At 36.1% G+C, this 16,527-nt stretch overlaps 1 protein-coding gene across 1 annotated transcript in view; it reads left to right on the forward strand.

Annotated features, from left to right (window-relative positions):
- The window catches only part of LOC149833906 (putative clathrin assembly protein At5g57200), a 34,121-nt gene extending 18,581 nt beyond the window's left edge, over positions 1-15,540 (forward strand). The window contains exons 11-15 of the mRNA XM_090009894.1: positions 11,343-11,423; positions 13,528-13,704; positions 13,776-13,851; positions 13,966-14,090; positions 15,020-15,540. Coding sequence (XP_089866020.1) covers positions 11,343-11,423; positions 13,528-13,704; positions 13,776-13,851; positions 13,966-14,090; positions 15,020-15,343 — 783 coding nt within the window. The 3' untranslated portion in view covers positions 15,344-15,540. The remainder of the gene's footprint in view (positions 1-11,342; positions 11,424-13,527; positions 13,705-13,775; positions 13,852-13,965; positions 14,091-15,019) is intronic.
- The last annotated feature ends 987 nt before the right edge of the window (positions 15,541-16,527 follow it).

Genomic DNA, 16,527 nt, shown 5'->3' on the forward strand with positions numbered 1-16,527 from the left:
TATTTCATCAAATCTAAATTTGGGAGGCAACGCAGCGATGAAGGGAGAAAGAAAATTATTTGCCATAATTGTGGCAAATCATAACACATTAAGCCTTATTGCCCCAATTTTAAGGAAAGAGATGAGCGAAGAGCGACGAACGTAGGTTCATCACATAAAGACAAGAATGAAACTAATAGAAATTCCAAATCTTTTAGAACTATGTCTTTGTTTCAAGTAGTGGAGGCCCTACAACCGCTTCTCAAGGGTTCATCTTCTTCTATCACGAGTGTCATGGTTTCCTCATCTTCTCCTTCGGGTAAAATTTCTTGGCTTTTAGACTTCGGTGCATATTTCCGTATGACCCCAATAACTCTTTGCTCTCCTCCGAATGGAAAAATAATTCAAGTGTATCAAATGTTTTTATTGCGGATGGATCTTCTCTTAAAATAAAAGGAGTTGGAGACTTTATAACCTCTTCAAATTTTTCTATACCAAAAATTGGATTTGTTCCAAAACTCAATTTAAAGCTTTTCTTTGTTTCTTAAGTTTTCGATCATAATTGTAGAATTTCTTTTCATCCAACCAATGCTTGGTATATGATCTTCAATCTGAGATGCAGATTGGATAAGGTCATAGAGAAGGAGATCTCTAATGCATGGATCGATTGATTCTTCCAAAAACTACTTTTTGTTTCAATGTACAAAATTTGGATACAGTTTTGTGGCATTAAAGGCTAGGTCATTCTAGCATATCTAAATTATCCAATGTACCCCATTTGATAAAATTTTGTAATGAAAAATTTGATTGCATTCTTGGAAAAATAAGGTCATTCCCTTTCAAGAAAGAACAGTCTTTTTTTAAATCATTTGAATTGATACATTCAAATGTATAGGGTTTGACACCTGTTATCTCTAAAGATAGCTTTGCTTATTATGTGATCTTTGTTGATGACTATTCTTGGTAGACATAGATTTATTTTCTTAGGTACAAAAATAAAGTATTTGAGATCAAATCTTTTCATAACTTAGACAAAAATTTATTTCAATCTAATATAGCTATCTTAGGCAAAGCTTATATCAAATGATTTTAAAAAAATATTTGGAGCTAAATGGTATTGTTCACCAAAGATTTTGTGCTTATACTCCTGAACAAAATAGTTTTGCATAGAGAAAACATAGGCATACTGTAGAAACTACTAGAACAATGCTCATTTCGAAAAATGTTCATGAAAGAATATTGGGACGAAGCTGCACTTACCGATGTTTACCTTATAAATCGATTTCCTTCAGTCAAGCTTCAGAACATTACTCCTCTTGAAAAACCTTACAAAATTTCTCCTGATTATTTTAGATTAAGAACTTTTGGATGTAAATGTTTTGTCCCCACTAACAAAAATGATAAATTATCTCCCCGGGCTATTCCCTGTATTTTTATTGAGTATGGTGAAACCTAAAAAGGTTTTAGATGTTACGATCTCAAAAATGATAAACTTTATATTTCCAAAAAAAAATACTTTTTTGAAAAAGAAAAATTCTTTTGACCAAAATATGCCTAAGAAAACTAATAATTATTCTTTCTCATTTGAATTACTTCCTAAGGAAGATTCTCTAAGTATTGATATTTAGAATGAAGAACTCCCTATTCATATTCCTGGTAATAAGAATCAGGATATAGATAGAAGTGAATCTCCTATCCTTCATTATAGAAGAGGCAATGAGACTCAACCTAATGCCTTAGATAAGTACTCTAACCTTGAGTCACAAGATTCTAGTAATCTTAAGAGATCAACTAGGGAATCTAGACCTCAAGATAGATTTGTATCCTATGATTCATTTTTTACTCAATATAGAGCATGTCTAATTAAAATCCTTTCCTATTCCAAACCCAATTCCTACAAACAAGCCAAAAGTTATCTTGAATGGTTAGATGCCATGAATCAGAGCTTTGAAGCCTTAGACAAATCTAACACATGAAAAATAGAAGATCTACCAGTAAGAAAAAAGTCCTTAGGTTATATGTGAGTCTATAAAGTTAAAATCAAGAGTGATGAAGCTAGGTTAGTCACCAAGGGTTATTCTTAAGAATATGGTATAGACTATGATGAAACCTTTGCGCCATTAGTTAGGATGACCTCGGTTAGAACCCTCATTGGTCTATTAGAAATTAGGACATTTATCAAATGGATGTCAAAAATGCATTCTTAAATGGTGAATTAAAAGAAGTGTATATGGATCCTCCACCAGGATATGAAATTCCAGCAAGAAAGGATTTTCATCTTCGTAAAACCTTGTATGTCTTAAAACAGGCCCCTAAGGCCTGGTATGATAGATTCAGTTTTGTTATGTTTAAATTTGGTTTTACATCTTGTTATACTAACACTGCTATGCAGTGTTATTAAAAACGTGCATCGCCTCAAGGCGAGGGGCTTTATGCCGCGCAAAAGCTCCGAGGCGTGCGCCTTATGCACCTTAAGGCGCACGCCTCAAACCAAGGCATACACGCCTCAAATGTTTTAGTCAAATGAGGGTCAAAGCCCTCATTTGACCAAAAATTAGGGTTTTTTTAATCAGTTTTAACCAAGTCGAGGCATTTACGCTATGTTCTCCCGCCTTCTCTCCCTCTCTTCACGCTCCTCCTTTGCCACCGTCGCCCATGTCACCACCACTTCCACTGTTGCACCCGCTCGCTCTCCCTCTCCTAGAGGTCAGGTATGTTGTTTCCCCTTTCATTCTCTCTCTCTCTCTCTCTCTCTCTCTCTCTCATAAAAGGAGGTTTTCCGAATTGGAGCAATTCAATTAGGAGCAGAACACCAAATTCTTATGAAATGTGACTGATTTTGGCTAATTTTGGCAGATTGTTGTGCTGTCAACTTGCAACCAGCTTGCTTGAGTTGCCCGTGTCAATCCATGCAACTATGTGGTCTACTAAGTCTTTGTTGCCATCAGGTGTTGGCAGGAACCAGGTGGTTTTGATTGTTTTTGAACGAACTGGATGATGTTAGTGAGCTGGTATCTATTCATAGTAGTGTCGAGTGATCTTGGTGGTCATGTTAGGATTGCATAGGCCGAGCTTGGCTTGCTCAACCTTGTTCATTTGGGTCAAACCCAATTAGAGATCAGACTCAGGTGTTGGTGCTGACCCGAGCTTGAAGTCATGACAAACAGAGCCAACAAGTAGATCTCAAGTTGGATTCATATGAAAAGTATTGTATCTTTTAGCATTGTTAGTAATAGGAATCGACATGCTGGATCACCCCTTTTCAAACCACATACTCCATTCAAATGCTCTACGACATTGTGCATGACATAAGAATCTTGTAAATATATATATATAATATATATGTTTAAGAATTGACTCGCGAAGTTGTGCTCCCTTTGCACATGCTCAGCTTGACAACCCTTCACGGTCAGCTCGTGGCTTGGCTAATCGAGCCCCTTTTATGAGATCTTAAAATTAGCTGAATTGGACAAGCCACAGGCTGCTCGACTCATTCCCATCCCTATATTACAAGATAATAGTAGCTATAGAAAATGGTGACATCAAACGCGGTTATTTTAGAAAAATAAGCAAAGAGGCAAACCATTTGCTAATATTTTAGGATGCTCATGCCATTGTTTTTTTCTACATATCAGTGTCTTTTGTACACTTTTTACATTGGTATAAAAAATTTAATATAATCTATGTGATGCGGGCACTTCTACTAGGCTGTTGTTTTGGTGTTGAACACATACAAATACCAGTCACCAATATTGACTATATTTTGAAGATATCATGATGTCAATGTTTTTTTCTGCAACAATTGATAAAAATGTGAATGCATTAATGTTAGTTTTACATGTTAATCACATATTTTTCAGTATTTATTTGAGATTTTTTTATTTCTTGTTGGTTGTTGCTTCATAAATAGAGATGTTTTTAGTTATTTATAATTTTAGATAGTTTTTTTAAGTTAAAAAAAAATTGAAGCTTACGCTTTATGCCTGGCCTCAGATTTTGGTGGAGCGCCTCGCTACGCCTCAACGCTTTTCACAACACTGCTGCTATGTTTGTTAATAAATCTAATACAAGTATTATCATTCTCCTTCTTTATGTTACGATATGATCATCACTAGAGGGGACAAACAGGGAGTTAGTTTTATTAAAAATGTTTTAAAATAAAATTTTGAAATGACCGATCTCAATTTTCTTATATACTTTTTAGGGATTAAGGTTGCATACTTTGCACATGGTTATTTTTTAACTCAATCGAAGTTTTTTACTAACATTGATAGGTCTGTTATTACAAATAAAAAAGGGTACACTCCTAAAGTGATCAATGCAAAAATAAAGATAAATGGTGACACACCCTTAGATGACCCCACTCCTTATCAATAGATAATTGGGGCATTAACTTAATTATCACCAAACATGACATCTCTCTTGTCGTACACACATTCAGCTAGTTTCAATATTCTCCTATCACTATGCATATGAGTGTTGTTATGGGGATTATTCGATATTTGCAAAAATTTGTCTTTCAAGGACTTTTCTTATCTTCTTCCTCTCCACTTGAGTTAATTGCAGATCCAAATGATAGATGTTTCACTTGTATTTTTATAGGTGATTTGTTGGTATCCTGAAAATGTAAGAAGCAGCAGAAAGTGTTTTTATTGTCAACATAAGCTGAGTATTGTTCCATGACTACCATGACATCAGAAATTGTATGGTTGAGAAAATTGTTAGAAGATATCAAGGTGTACATGCCTTCACCTTCCAAGTTGTGTTGTGATAACACAAGTGACATCTACATAGCTGGCAATCATACATTTCTTGAACGCACTAGGCATATCGAGATGGATTGTCACTATGTTTGTGAAGAATATCTTAAGAAGACTATAGTCTTGCCTTACGTAGCATCAGAGTTTCAGCTAGTTGATTTCTTCACCAAAGTGCTTATTTCTCCCCGGTTTCATTTATTACTTGACAAACTTTCAGTGATTACACCGTAAGTTTGAGGAAGAGTGTTAATATGTACATATAAGTATATATAGCTATATATACTTGTATATTTGTATATGTATATATATATACATGTAAATTGTTAAAATATATATATATATACTTATATATATATATATATACATCCGTATATATATAAGTATATATATATATATACATATATGTATATATATACTATTTCTCATTTAGATAAATACCCGATAGGGGTATTCTTGTAAAACCACATATGTATCTTTTTCTTTTTTCTTTTTTCTCTTTTTCCTTTTTTTCTTTTTTCTTTATTTTTCCTTTTTGTAATGACCACAAGGGGCCCCCACACTTGTAGTCGTTGGGGCTCCAACGGTCAGATTTCTGACCGTTGGGGCTCCCAACGACTACAAGGGAGCCCCCCTTGTGGTTCCTTTTAGTGCTTCCCTCCTTTATAAATAGAGGAGGTCTTCCCCTCTTAAATGTATGGGTTTTTACACCCTTCTCTTCCTTTCTTCAATAAATCCAACTTATGACTTTAAGTCATTTCCTATATTTGTGAGTTTTTGTGTGTGCACATTTGGTGTTTGTGTTCTTGGCTCTTGTAGTCACTCTTAAGGAGTGACTTTTGCTCTATTGGTGCTTCCGCCTCTTTTCATTACATGGTATCAAAGCTCGGTTGGTGATTGGGCTTCTCTTTTGACATCTTGGAAAGCGTGCCTCTCAAAGTTTTAAAGAAAGGAAGTATATTTGGTGCCGATGGAACGTGACTCTAAAGTGGAGCTCTCTTTCAAGCTAAATGGGTCCAACTATCTCATGTGGGCCTCCGCTATGGAAAATCATCTAAGAGGTAAGAAACTTTGGGGTTTTGTTATGGGGACTACTCCCGAACCCTCTCTTGTTCTTACCAAAATTGAAAATGAAGTTGAAAAGGCTTTAGATGGCGATGAGCGCATCAAAGCCATTAATGAACATCAATCCAAAATCGAGGATTGGGAAAGCAACCATGCCAAAATCTTGGCATGGTTTATGAACAACGTAGATCTTAAAAATTGTGCCAATATTGCCAAGTTTAGAAGAGCCAATGAGGCTTGGTTTTTTCTTAAGGGTATGTATACCCAAAAGGATCTTGCTCGGCAATTCTTTTGCCAAGAAAAAATTCGTTCCACCAAACAAATGGATATGAGTGTCCGGGACTATTTTAGCTCTCTAACTCCTCTTTGGGATGAGCTTGCCCTTCTTGAGCCCAAATGGGTTGCTCCACATGACATTGAACTAAGAAGAGAACAAATTGAAAAGGAGCACTTTTTTCAATTCCTTCATGGACTTCGCCCGGAATTTGAACAAGTGAGGGCATCTCTTCTCCATAGAAGCAAAGCCCTACCTATTGAAGATGCTCTTGCCGAGGTATGTCAAGAAGAAACTCGACTTGGCTTGAGCATTAGGAATGATGAAGTTTTGGCCGTTAATAGGCCCGGATCAAATGTTAAAGCATATAGACCTCCCCACTTTAACAAAAATATCAATGGGCCTAGAAGGGGAATAATATGCCATTATTGTAATGAACCGGGTCACATTAGACCGGCTTGTCCAAAACTCAAAGGAAAAGTTGTCGTGGTTGGGGAAACTTCTCCAAAGAAGGAAGAAAGTACCAAAGAAGGAGATATCAAAGAAACTCTAAATCACATCTCCGAAGTTCTTCAACATCTTCTCAAGACTTCTCCTTCAACATCCGGGGCCGCCATTGCCTACTCTTCATCTCCTCCAGGTATGTGGATACTAGACTTCGGTGCTTCTTTTCATATGACATCTCATAAAAATTCTCTTTCAAATATTTTTTCCAAACCTATATCTTCTTGTGTTTCAACGGCCGATGGTACATCACTAAAAATTGAAAGTATTGGATCTCTTGATTTCAAAAACTTCTTTGTTCCTAAAGTAAGAATCGTTCCTAAAATAAATTTAAATCTTTTTTCCGTATCTCAAATCACCGATCATGGATGCCAAGTCTCTTTCTCACCTAAGGATTGCACCGTGCAGGATCTCCAGTCAGGGAAGCTGATTGGGCAAGGCCATAGAAGGGGTGACCTCTACTTTATGGATTTTTTGACTCTCCCATCTAAGGCATCATGCAATCTTGTAAAAGACAAAAGTATTGGAATATGGCATGAGAGACTTGGCCATCCAAATTTTGTAAAAATGTCTCTTTTTCCGTTTTTGAACAATACTTGTAAAGACAATCACATGACTTGTAAAGATTGCATTTTTGGGAAATCTAAAGCTATTCCATTTCCACAAAGAAGTTACTTTACCACTCGGCCATTTGAACTTATTCATTCCGATGTGTGGGGACCTTCCCCTATTTTGTCTAAAGGAGGTTTTTCTTATTATGTGGTATTTATTGATGATTTTACTCGATTCACGTGGATTTACTTCCTAAGTCACAAATCCGAAGTTTTCTCCTTCTTTAAAGAATTTCATGCAATGGTCAAAAACCAATTTTTGGGAAATTTATCTATTCTTAGATCTGATTCGGGAGGCGAATATATGTCCAATGATTTTCAAAACTATTTAAAAGAAAATGGAATTTTCCACCAACGTTCTTGTCCCAACACTCCACAACAAAATGGACTTGCGGAAAGAAAGTATAGGCACATAATAGAGACTACAAGAACGTTATTAATCTCAAGAAACATTCCAAAATCCTTTTGGGCCGAAGCGGTTCTAACCTCTACATATCTTATCAATAGAACCCCTTCGTCCTCTTTAAAAAATCTTTCTCCATTTGAAAAACTTTACAATATGTCTCCCGATTACAAAAGACTAAGAATTTTTGGATGTAAATGTTTTGTTTTAACTCACAAGAATGATAGACTTTCCCCTAGGGCTATTGAATGTATTTTTTTGGGATATGGCGAAAAACAAAAAGGGTATAGATGTTTTGACATACTTAAAAATAAGCTTTATATCTCTAAAGATGTCACATTCCTTAAAGAGGAAAGTGGTTTTTCGCACCAACTGAATGAAAATATTGATTATTCATTCTTATTTGACTTATTGCCTAAAGAAAACATCATAGATGATCATATTGATTCTAATGAATCTCTTAGTGAAGATCTTGTTGAACATCCAAACGATGATCAAAACTTTGAAGAAAATGTTTCAAGACAAATTCAAGTCTACTCTAGAAGGAATGAAAGGAATCCTCCTTGTGCCCTTGAAAAATTTTCCCAAAATGAGTTCACCGAAGAGACTTCTCAAAGAAGATCAAATCGGATTTCCAAAATACCAAATAGATTTGTTTCTTATGATTCTTTTTCGCCTAACTTTCGAGCATGCCTTCTTGCTCTTCACTCTTTTCATGAACCATCTCATTACAATGATGCTAAGCAATATGCTCATTGGAATGAAGCTATGCAACTTGAACTTAATGCTCTTAAAAAGGCACAAACTTGGGAAATCATTGATCCTCCCAATGGCAAGCAACCCATCGGATGTAGATGGGTTTTTAAAGTAAAAACTAAGAGTGATGGTTCATTGGAAAAGTATAAGGCTAGGTTGGTAGCCAAAGGATATGCCCAAGAGTATGGGGTAGATTATGATGAAACCTTTGCCCCCGTTGCTCGAATGACTAGTGTTCGAGCTCTTATTGCTATAGCCGCAGTTAAAAAATGGCCAATTTTTCAACTTGATGTTAAAAATGCCTTTTTGAATGGTAATTTAAATGAAGAAGTGTATATGGAACCACCTCCAGGTATGGATTTAAATGGAAAAATTTTGAAATTAAAAAAGGCTTTATATGGTCTTAAGCAAGCACCTAAAACTTGGTATGATAGGTTTAGTAACGTATTAATAAATTTAGGATTTTCTTCTTGTTATACTGACACTGCTCTTTTTGTGAAAAGAACAGGTGACTCCATTATTATGCTTCTATTGTATGTTGATGATATGATCATCACTGGGAATGACAAAAAGGGAGTAAATGATGTTAAGTCTATGCTAAAAGATACATTTGATATGTCTGACCTTGGTTATTTGCGATATTTTTTAGGTATTGAAGTGGCTTATTCCGAACGTGGATACATCTTATCTCAGATGAAGTTAGCTGCTGAAATTTGTACCAAATCAGGAATATCTGATGAAAAGAAAGTTGAGACTCCCGAAGTTATCAATGCAAAACTTAGACTTGAAGATGGTGTTCTTCTTGAAGATCCAACTCCCTACCGTCAATTAATTGGATCCCTCACTTATCTATCCATCACCCGTCCTGACATAGCTCATGCGGTTCATGCAGCAAGCCAGTTCCAGCACGCACCTACCACGGTTCATATGGCGGCCGTAATGAGAATTGTGCGATATATCAAAAACACCATCTCAAAGGGACTCTTCTTATCCTCTTCCTCATCTCTTGAATTGACTGCTTTTACTGATGCTGACTGGGGAGGCAATCCCAATGATCGTATCTCAATTACGGGTCTTTGTATCTTTTTAGGTGAATCTCTCATCTCGTAGAGATGCAAGAAGCAGCAGAAAGTCTCCTTATCATCTACTGAAGCTGAGTATCGGGCTATGGCGATGACAACTATGGAAATCGTATGGCTCAGAAGTCTCCTTGCTGACATGGGCGTCCTCATTTCCACTCCTACCAAGCTCTGCAGTGATAACAAAAGTGCGATATACATTGCCAGCAATCACACCTTTCATGAACGGACAAAGCATATCGAGATGGATTGTCATTATGTTCAAGACGAATATCTCAGAGGGACTATCTCATTACCATATGTTTCTTCAGAATATCAGCTGGCTGACTTCTTCACCAAAGCGTTTCCAACTCCACGATTTATGTTCCTTCTTAGCAAACTTTCGGTCTTCTCCCCGTAAAGTTTGAGGGGGCGTGTTAAAATATATATATATATATATATATATATATATATATATATATATATATACTTATATATATACATCCGTATATATATAAGTATATATATATATACATATATGTATATATATACTATTTCTCATTTAGATAAATACCCGATAGGGGTATTCTTGTAAAACCACATATGTATCTTTTTCTTTTTTATTTTTTCTCTTTTTCCCTTTTTCCTTTTTTTCTTTTTTCTTTATTTTTCCTTTTTGTAATTACCACAAGGGGCCCCCACACTTGTAGTCGTTGGGGCTCCCAACGACTACAAGGGAGCCCCCCTTGTGGTTCCTTTTAGTGCTTCCCTCCTCTATAAATAGAGGAGGTCTTCCCCTCTTAAATGTATGGGTTTTTACACCCTTCTCTTCCTTTCTTCAATAAATCCAACTTATGACTTTAAGTCATTTCCTATATTTGTGAGTTTTTGTGTGTGCACATTTGGTGTTTGTGTTCTTGGCTCTTGTAGTCACTCTTAAGGAGTGACTTTTGCTCTATTGGTGCTTCCGCCTCTTTTCATTACAGTAAATATGTATATATATTATATTATGTGTACATTATTGTAATTGGTTATACCCGTTAGGAGTATTTTGGTCATTTTAGTCACTGTAATAGGTTGTGCCCATTAGGGGCACATTTGTCCTTTTTATTTATTTTTAGATTTTTGTAATTTCCCTTCTATAAGCGCTATTTGGTCATTAGCCAAATAGAGCTGTTGGGAGCTCCTAACGGCTCTATTTCTAGCCATTGCTCCCAATGGCTGTATTGAACCCGTGTATTGTATATAAAGGGGATCTCCCCCTTCTCTCAAGTTATGATTTCTCAAGCATTCTTTCTTAATAGTATTCCTTATTTTTTACTTGTGATTCAGCCCATAAGTGGCTTATTTGTATGTGCTCTTGTATTGACCCATAAGTGGTCATTGTGCTCTTGTGTTCTTGTAAGCTCATAAGAGGCATCTACTTGTGTTTTTATATTTCATCACAGTTCTTACTTCTTACCCATTTTTCATGTGATAAAATCCTTGTTTCTGCATAATCATTCCTATACTTAAGGAAAAGAATTTCTGCAGGATCAAGTTTTGAACCAAATATTTTTTGAACTCATTGGATCTCACTAGTCCAAAAATATCAATAACATTGATGTCTTCTTCTCTTATTCTTTTTCAGTTAGGAAAATAAACAACTTCTCTCTCCAATTTAATGATGATTTGTTTCTTGTAAATTGGAACTGAATGACACGGTTATCTCTGGTTAACATTTACAAATGGCATTCATCTGGGTTTGAGGGCAAAGGTTCACATGCATAGTTTTACAAACTTTCTTCAGTTCATGCATTCATATGTATTTAAGTATACTTCTATATGTGAATACTTTTGTAATTTTATAGGTATTGTGTCCATATATATGGTTCATTTTAAGATGCCTTCTTATGATTTACTTTTACTCATTTGATTTTCCTTTTATTTTTCCAGCCACCTCCTTCATTTCTTGCAACAATGGAAGAATATATAAGGGAAGCACCTAGGTCAGCCTCTGGTTCAAGTAAACGATTGGTGAGTATGTTCTATTTATAAGGTTAACCTATGATGCACTGACATATTTCATTTATACGACTGGCAGGGATGTCAACAGATATCCAATTAGTTGGTTATCCGACCAAATCCAAATCCAATTAGTCGGATTTGGACCTGGTAAAGAAAATTGAACCTGGTTGATAGTCGGATTTGGTAAAGCAGATTGAATCTGGATAATAATGGGTTTTGGATTCTGTGTGCACATTTTCATTTGAATCCAATTCCAAATCCGACTCTGACTGATGAGCTGATTACTGTAAAATATATCTGATTAACTAATCGGATCCGGATTTGGTATTGTTTTTTTTCCTCTGACTCTGAATACTGAAGCCAGATCTGATTAGGCTAGCTCTGATTAGGTCAGTTTCAGTAATGCCTAGATCTAAACTGAGTCTGTTCCATTTACATCCCTGGCGACCGGTAAGTATGTTTATTTATATTTATATTCATATTACCTATGATGCATTGATATACATGTGTATACATGCATGAACATCTCAGAAATTTCTTAATTCGGTAGCAAGCATGTTTATTACATACTAATACAATAGGTTTTTTCATTTTCTGCTCTGGATATAGCTCAACCTCTCAGCTTGGAAATTGTTCCTTTCATACTATTGTGGTTTGTGTGACTATTTTATATTTGTCAGGATTGATGCCAAATAGTGTTGTCACTGAAGTGGTGTTGGTGTGAGTAAAGTCAGTGTGATGTTCTTGGCTTGTCTACTTTGTTTTTTCTTCTAATGATTTTGAAACCAGAAAAGGTAAACAACGTATCTTGTTGTAGTTATGACAATTAAATATTTGACAGAAGTATGATGGCTACATGAATTGAAAGCAGCTGGCATGGGTTCTTGGGTCATGAAATGACAAATAAGAAACATTAAGCTTGTCAGGCACATATATAAAATTTTTGAATTTCAAACAATTATATACATATGTGAGTAAGCCAACATTCTATCATTTTATCCTTATAAACACATCACATTCTCTTTTTCGCTGTTTTTTTGCAATTTTCCTTGGATTCTGTTATTTTCTCAGCTTTTCTATTATTAATTCCTGTTTGAATTTTTTTTGCAATTAAGGTATGTTGAGTAAATTTTTCTTTTAATGTGAGGAAAAATGTTATATTATTATGAACCTGTCTGTTGAGCTTAAGCTTTTATAATTTAGTTAGGGTTTCAGATGGATATCTTTATGTGCAAAAATATCCTAGAACTTTGTTTACCATGCAACTGTCAGTAGGCTGTACCAGTCACTGGAGCTCTATTCAACGTGGGAGTTGAAATTACCATGGCCAATGAGCTAGGACCTAGGGTTACCTACAAAATTATCAGTTGCAGAATTTCTCATGCTTTTGTTAGCGGTCCAATGGTCTAGATCTCTGGCTGGTCATTGCATGTTCAGTAGATTTCTGGTTTGACCCATAATAAGCTATAAATTAACTATAGTTACCTGCAAACCGAAGTTCAACAAGAGAAAAGATTTGATTTTTTGGGGGCAGTTGGTACTTGACAACTTGGTGTTTATGGCAAGAATTGTATTGCTTGCTGGATGGAGATGAAGGATGTTCCCCCCTTCTGGCGTTTGTTGTCAGTAACTGGCAGACTGTGAAGTACGAATCTTAAAAGAACTCTCATTTTGAAGGTTGTATCATGGAAATCTGCTTGCTTAAGCTCTGATAACTTGGAACAAGTGTCACGGAAGGTCCTGAACTAGACAAATTCCTTCATAGTGAGCAGCCTTTATACTATATTGATCCAATTATAATTTTTGTGAATTTCTGTGTACTCATCTTGGGCTTGTCCTAGATCACATTAGTGACTCTGTGAGCAATGGAAAAGTCTTATATAGCCTTTCAGAAAAGAAAGGTTTGATCTTTTAATGCTGCAAGGATAATAGTAATGAGAACGATGCACATGTACATATGTTAATAACCTAACTATGTACTAAGCGAACAAGATTTTATGTTTATTAAATTCATGGATTCTCACAGCTATGCTGATCTTATCTTATCATGGTTCTTATTTTTCCTGTATTTTCTCAGTGCTGCATTCTCATGTTCTGAGTTCTTCCCAACCAGGAATACCAGGAGAGGAACTTGTTAACTTACAAACCAGAAGTTGCCTCCCCTGAGAGTCAAAAACTAGCTGTAGAAGTTGAGAAGAGTCCAGTTGTTGAGATCCAGGAGGAAACTGCACAAACTAGCAACGAGAATGTTCCTCCGCCAGTTCCAACTCCTGATACTGGAGATTTATTGGTAAACACTAGTTTCTCTAGGAGATTTTCTCTCTTATATTTAAGGAATTACAGTGAACCTTTTTTTGGCAGGGTCTGAATGAGATTAATCCTGATGCTGCACTAATAGAAGAAAGCAATGCATTGGCTCTTGCCATAGTGCCATCTGGTTTGCATCCTTAGGGCCTTGGTCTATAAACATTAATTAGGCATCACACACCATCTGCGGTATTGACATATAATTCATACATGTTGACTCAATGTCTTATTTGAAATGTTGTAGATGATGTTACAAAGGCTTCAAAATCTGATGGGTTTTTAGGAAGTTTGTCAGATCCTACAGGATGGGAGCTAGCATTGGTTACTACAGATACCAGTAACACTAGCAGCTTGACTGAAAGTAAATTGGTAAGCAGTTTCTTTCCCTTCGTGAAACTTTTAAAAGTATTGACACAACATGAGGGAAATATGGGCCAAACTTGTCATGAAATCAATCTATTTTTGTCAAATTAAGTTGGACAAAAAGAAAACGGTTTACATCTATACTAGGGTAGTTTTCCTAGGATTGCCTGCATCATTTTTTAACTTGATGTCAATAATATGAAACCATAAATGGTACTGTTTCAACTGTCAACAACCGTGGCTTTTATATCATAACCTCAAGGGTGGCAAATAAACATGCCTACACATTTTATGCTATTAGGCATCTTATGCTAGATCATCCTCCCCTTATCGGTGAGGTCTATGGGTTTTATACTCGATTAGGATGAACAGATGAGCAATGAATCATTGTGCTTCAGAAGCTTGTAAGACTTTACTTAAAAGTTCAGAGCTTGGCCAGACTCAGGAGGTTCCAAATTTCTCATCAGGCAAATTCATCATTTGCATGGAGGGGGGATTAACAAATGGACTTGGGTGGACTTGGCAAAATCTTGGATAGAATAATTGTGTTTGCCAGTCTTATATGGTGTTTGGTGGACTATGTCATATGGACGCCAAACAAGATAGGATGCCATTTTTGTGCAGTTTTCCATTAAGAATAATATATATATAAAGGTCATGATACAAGCAGAACCTAAAGAATCCTTTGTCATGGTTGGCAAGTAAAAAAATTGGCTGGATTTGGCATTTGGATAATGAAGAGTGGGTGATGTAGATTTGAGAGCTCCGAAATTAAGCAAGTCTTAAGATTTAAAAATTCTAGACTTCTTCGTGGTCTATGAGACTGAGTCTCTGAGGAATTGAGACTGACCCAAATCGTATCCTTAAATTAAGTTATTTTGCACACTAGCTGCTCTTGGGTCTTTTTTATCTGATGACATTCTGTTTGTTAACAGGCTGGTGGATTCGACAGACTCTTGTTGGATAGTCTTTATGATGATGCAGAGACACGGAGACAACAGCAACCAGCATATGGAGTTGGTCTTGGGGCGGCTAATCCCTTTGATGCACGTGATCCATTTGCTATGTCAAATGGAATAGCTCCCCCACCCAATGTACAAATGGCCTTAATGGCTCAGCAGCAGCAGCAAATGGCGATGATGTACAGTCCTTACTCATTCCATCCACCACAGCAGGGAATGACTGCCAACCCATTTGGTGAACCGTTTACCAATCAGTCGAGTGCATCATATATGCATGGCAGTCCTAGCTTGCTCTAGGTTTTTATTCTATTCTTTTCTTAATTACATTTATTCTTTGTTGCTTTATTTCTTTGTAAATTTTATAGCTCTTTTTTATAAAATTTTGTAAATGGAATGTGCCGGTATCCTTTGACACAAAAACAGGGAGGAGAAGTGGAAAAAGAAATGTGCTCGTCTTTTGGAAGCTGAATATAGTATAAATCCATTCTTTGCTATTGGCTACTCTCTTTATGGGTGTATCTTAGCTTTTTTTTTCCTACTAAAATTTTAAATTTGCTTTCCCTCCATAATATGTGGCAGATACTTCCCTTTTTCACCTTTGAATTTTTCTTTGAACATGAATTGTTTTCTGCACATTTTCTGCATAAGCTCAAGAATTGCACTCTTTAGATGTGAAAAGTCTGACGTGTACCCTTGTTATCAGATGAGAAACTACTCCATGAGTGACTTCAAGCTTGTTAAGATGTACAGAAGTTATTTTCTCAGGCAAATATGTTACACGCATTTGATGAGTTTTTGCCAGCTCACATGCATGTGGGTTGGGATGAATTTATGGGTCCAATCTCGAATCTAGGCATTGTCCAATTCTATCTGAATTACTCTCAGTGCGTGCAACCAAACACTGCTTAAGGAATTATCAGTAAATTTTTTTTAGGAACGTGCAGCCAAACACAGATTAAGCAAAGCCTATTACAAAGTATGCAACTGACAGGAACAAAGTTCACAAAAATAAGCAGATCTGAGATCTTAGGACCTCTTCCTTCTTGAGCAGTTTTAACTGCAGCTATCCTTCCTCTGTTAGACATGGTGGTATCCTTGGCATAAGCAACAATTGCATGTTTGATAACAAAGGCATCCAATATGACAGGCTTCACAGTTGATCCAATCTTCCCTGTATGCAAACACAACTACTATTTCATTGCTAGCAGGTTTAAAGTCATGTATGATCTTGTTGTGAACAGACCAAAGTTTTCTAAATCATCACTGCTGGATCCATCTCTCACTATGCCTATCACTAAATCACCACTTAAATTCATTAATGACTAGTGCAAGATGATCTTACCATGAATGTCCAAACATTGGCATCCTTGAGCATGATATGAATAAACAGCCGAATTCTTCCTCATGCATTTTGCCAAGATGACACCTGTAAGGTAGTCGAATTTCTTTCATCTGCAATTGGTCTTGGGTGTGAGTCTCAT

The sequence above is a fragment of the Nuphar pumila genome, chromosome 6, assembly GCF_984573655.1.
Source record: "Nuphar pumila chromosome 6, dmNupPumi1.hap1.1, whole genome shotgun sequence".
NCBI lineage: Eukaryota > Viridiplantae > Streptophyta > Magnoliopsida > Nymphaeales > Nymphaeaceae > Nuphar > Nuphar pumila.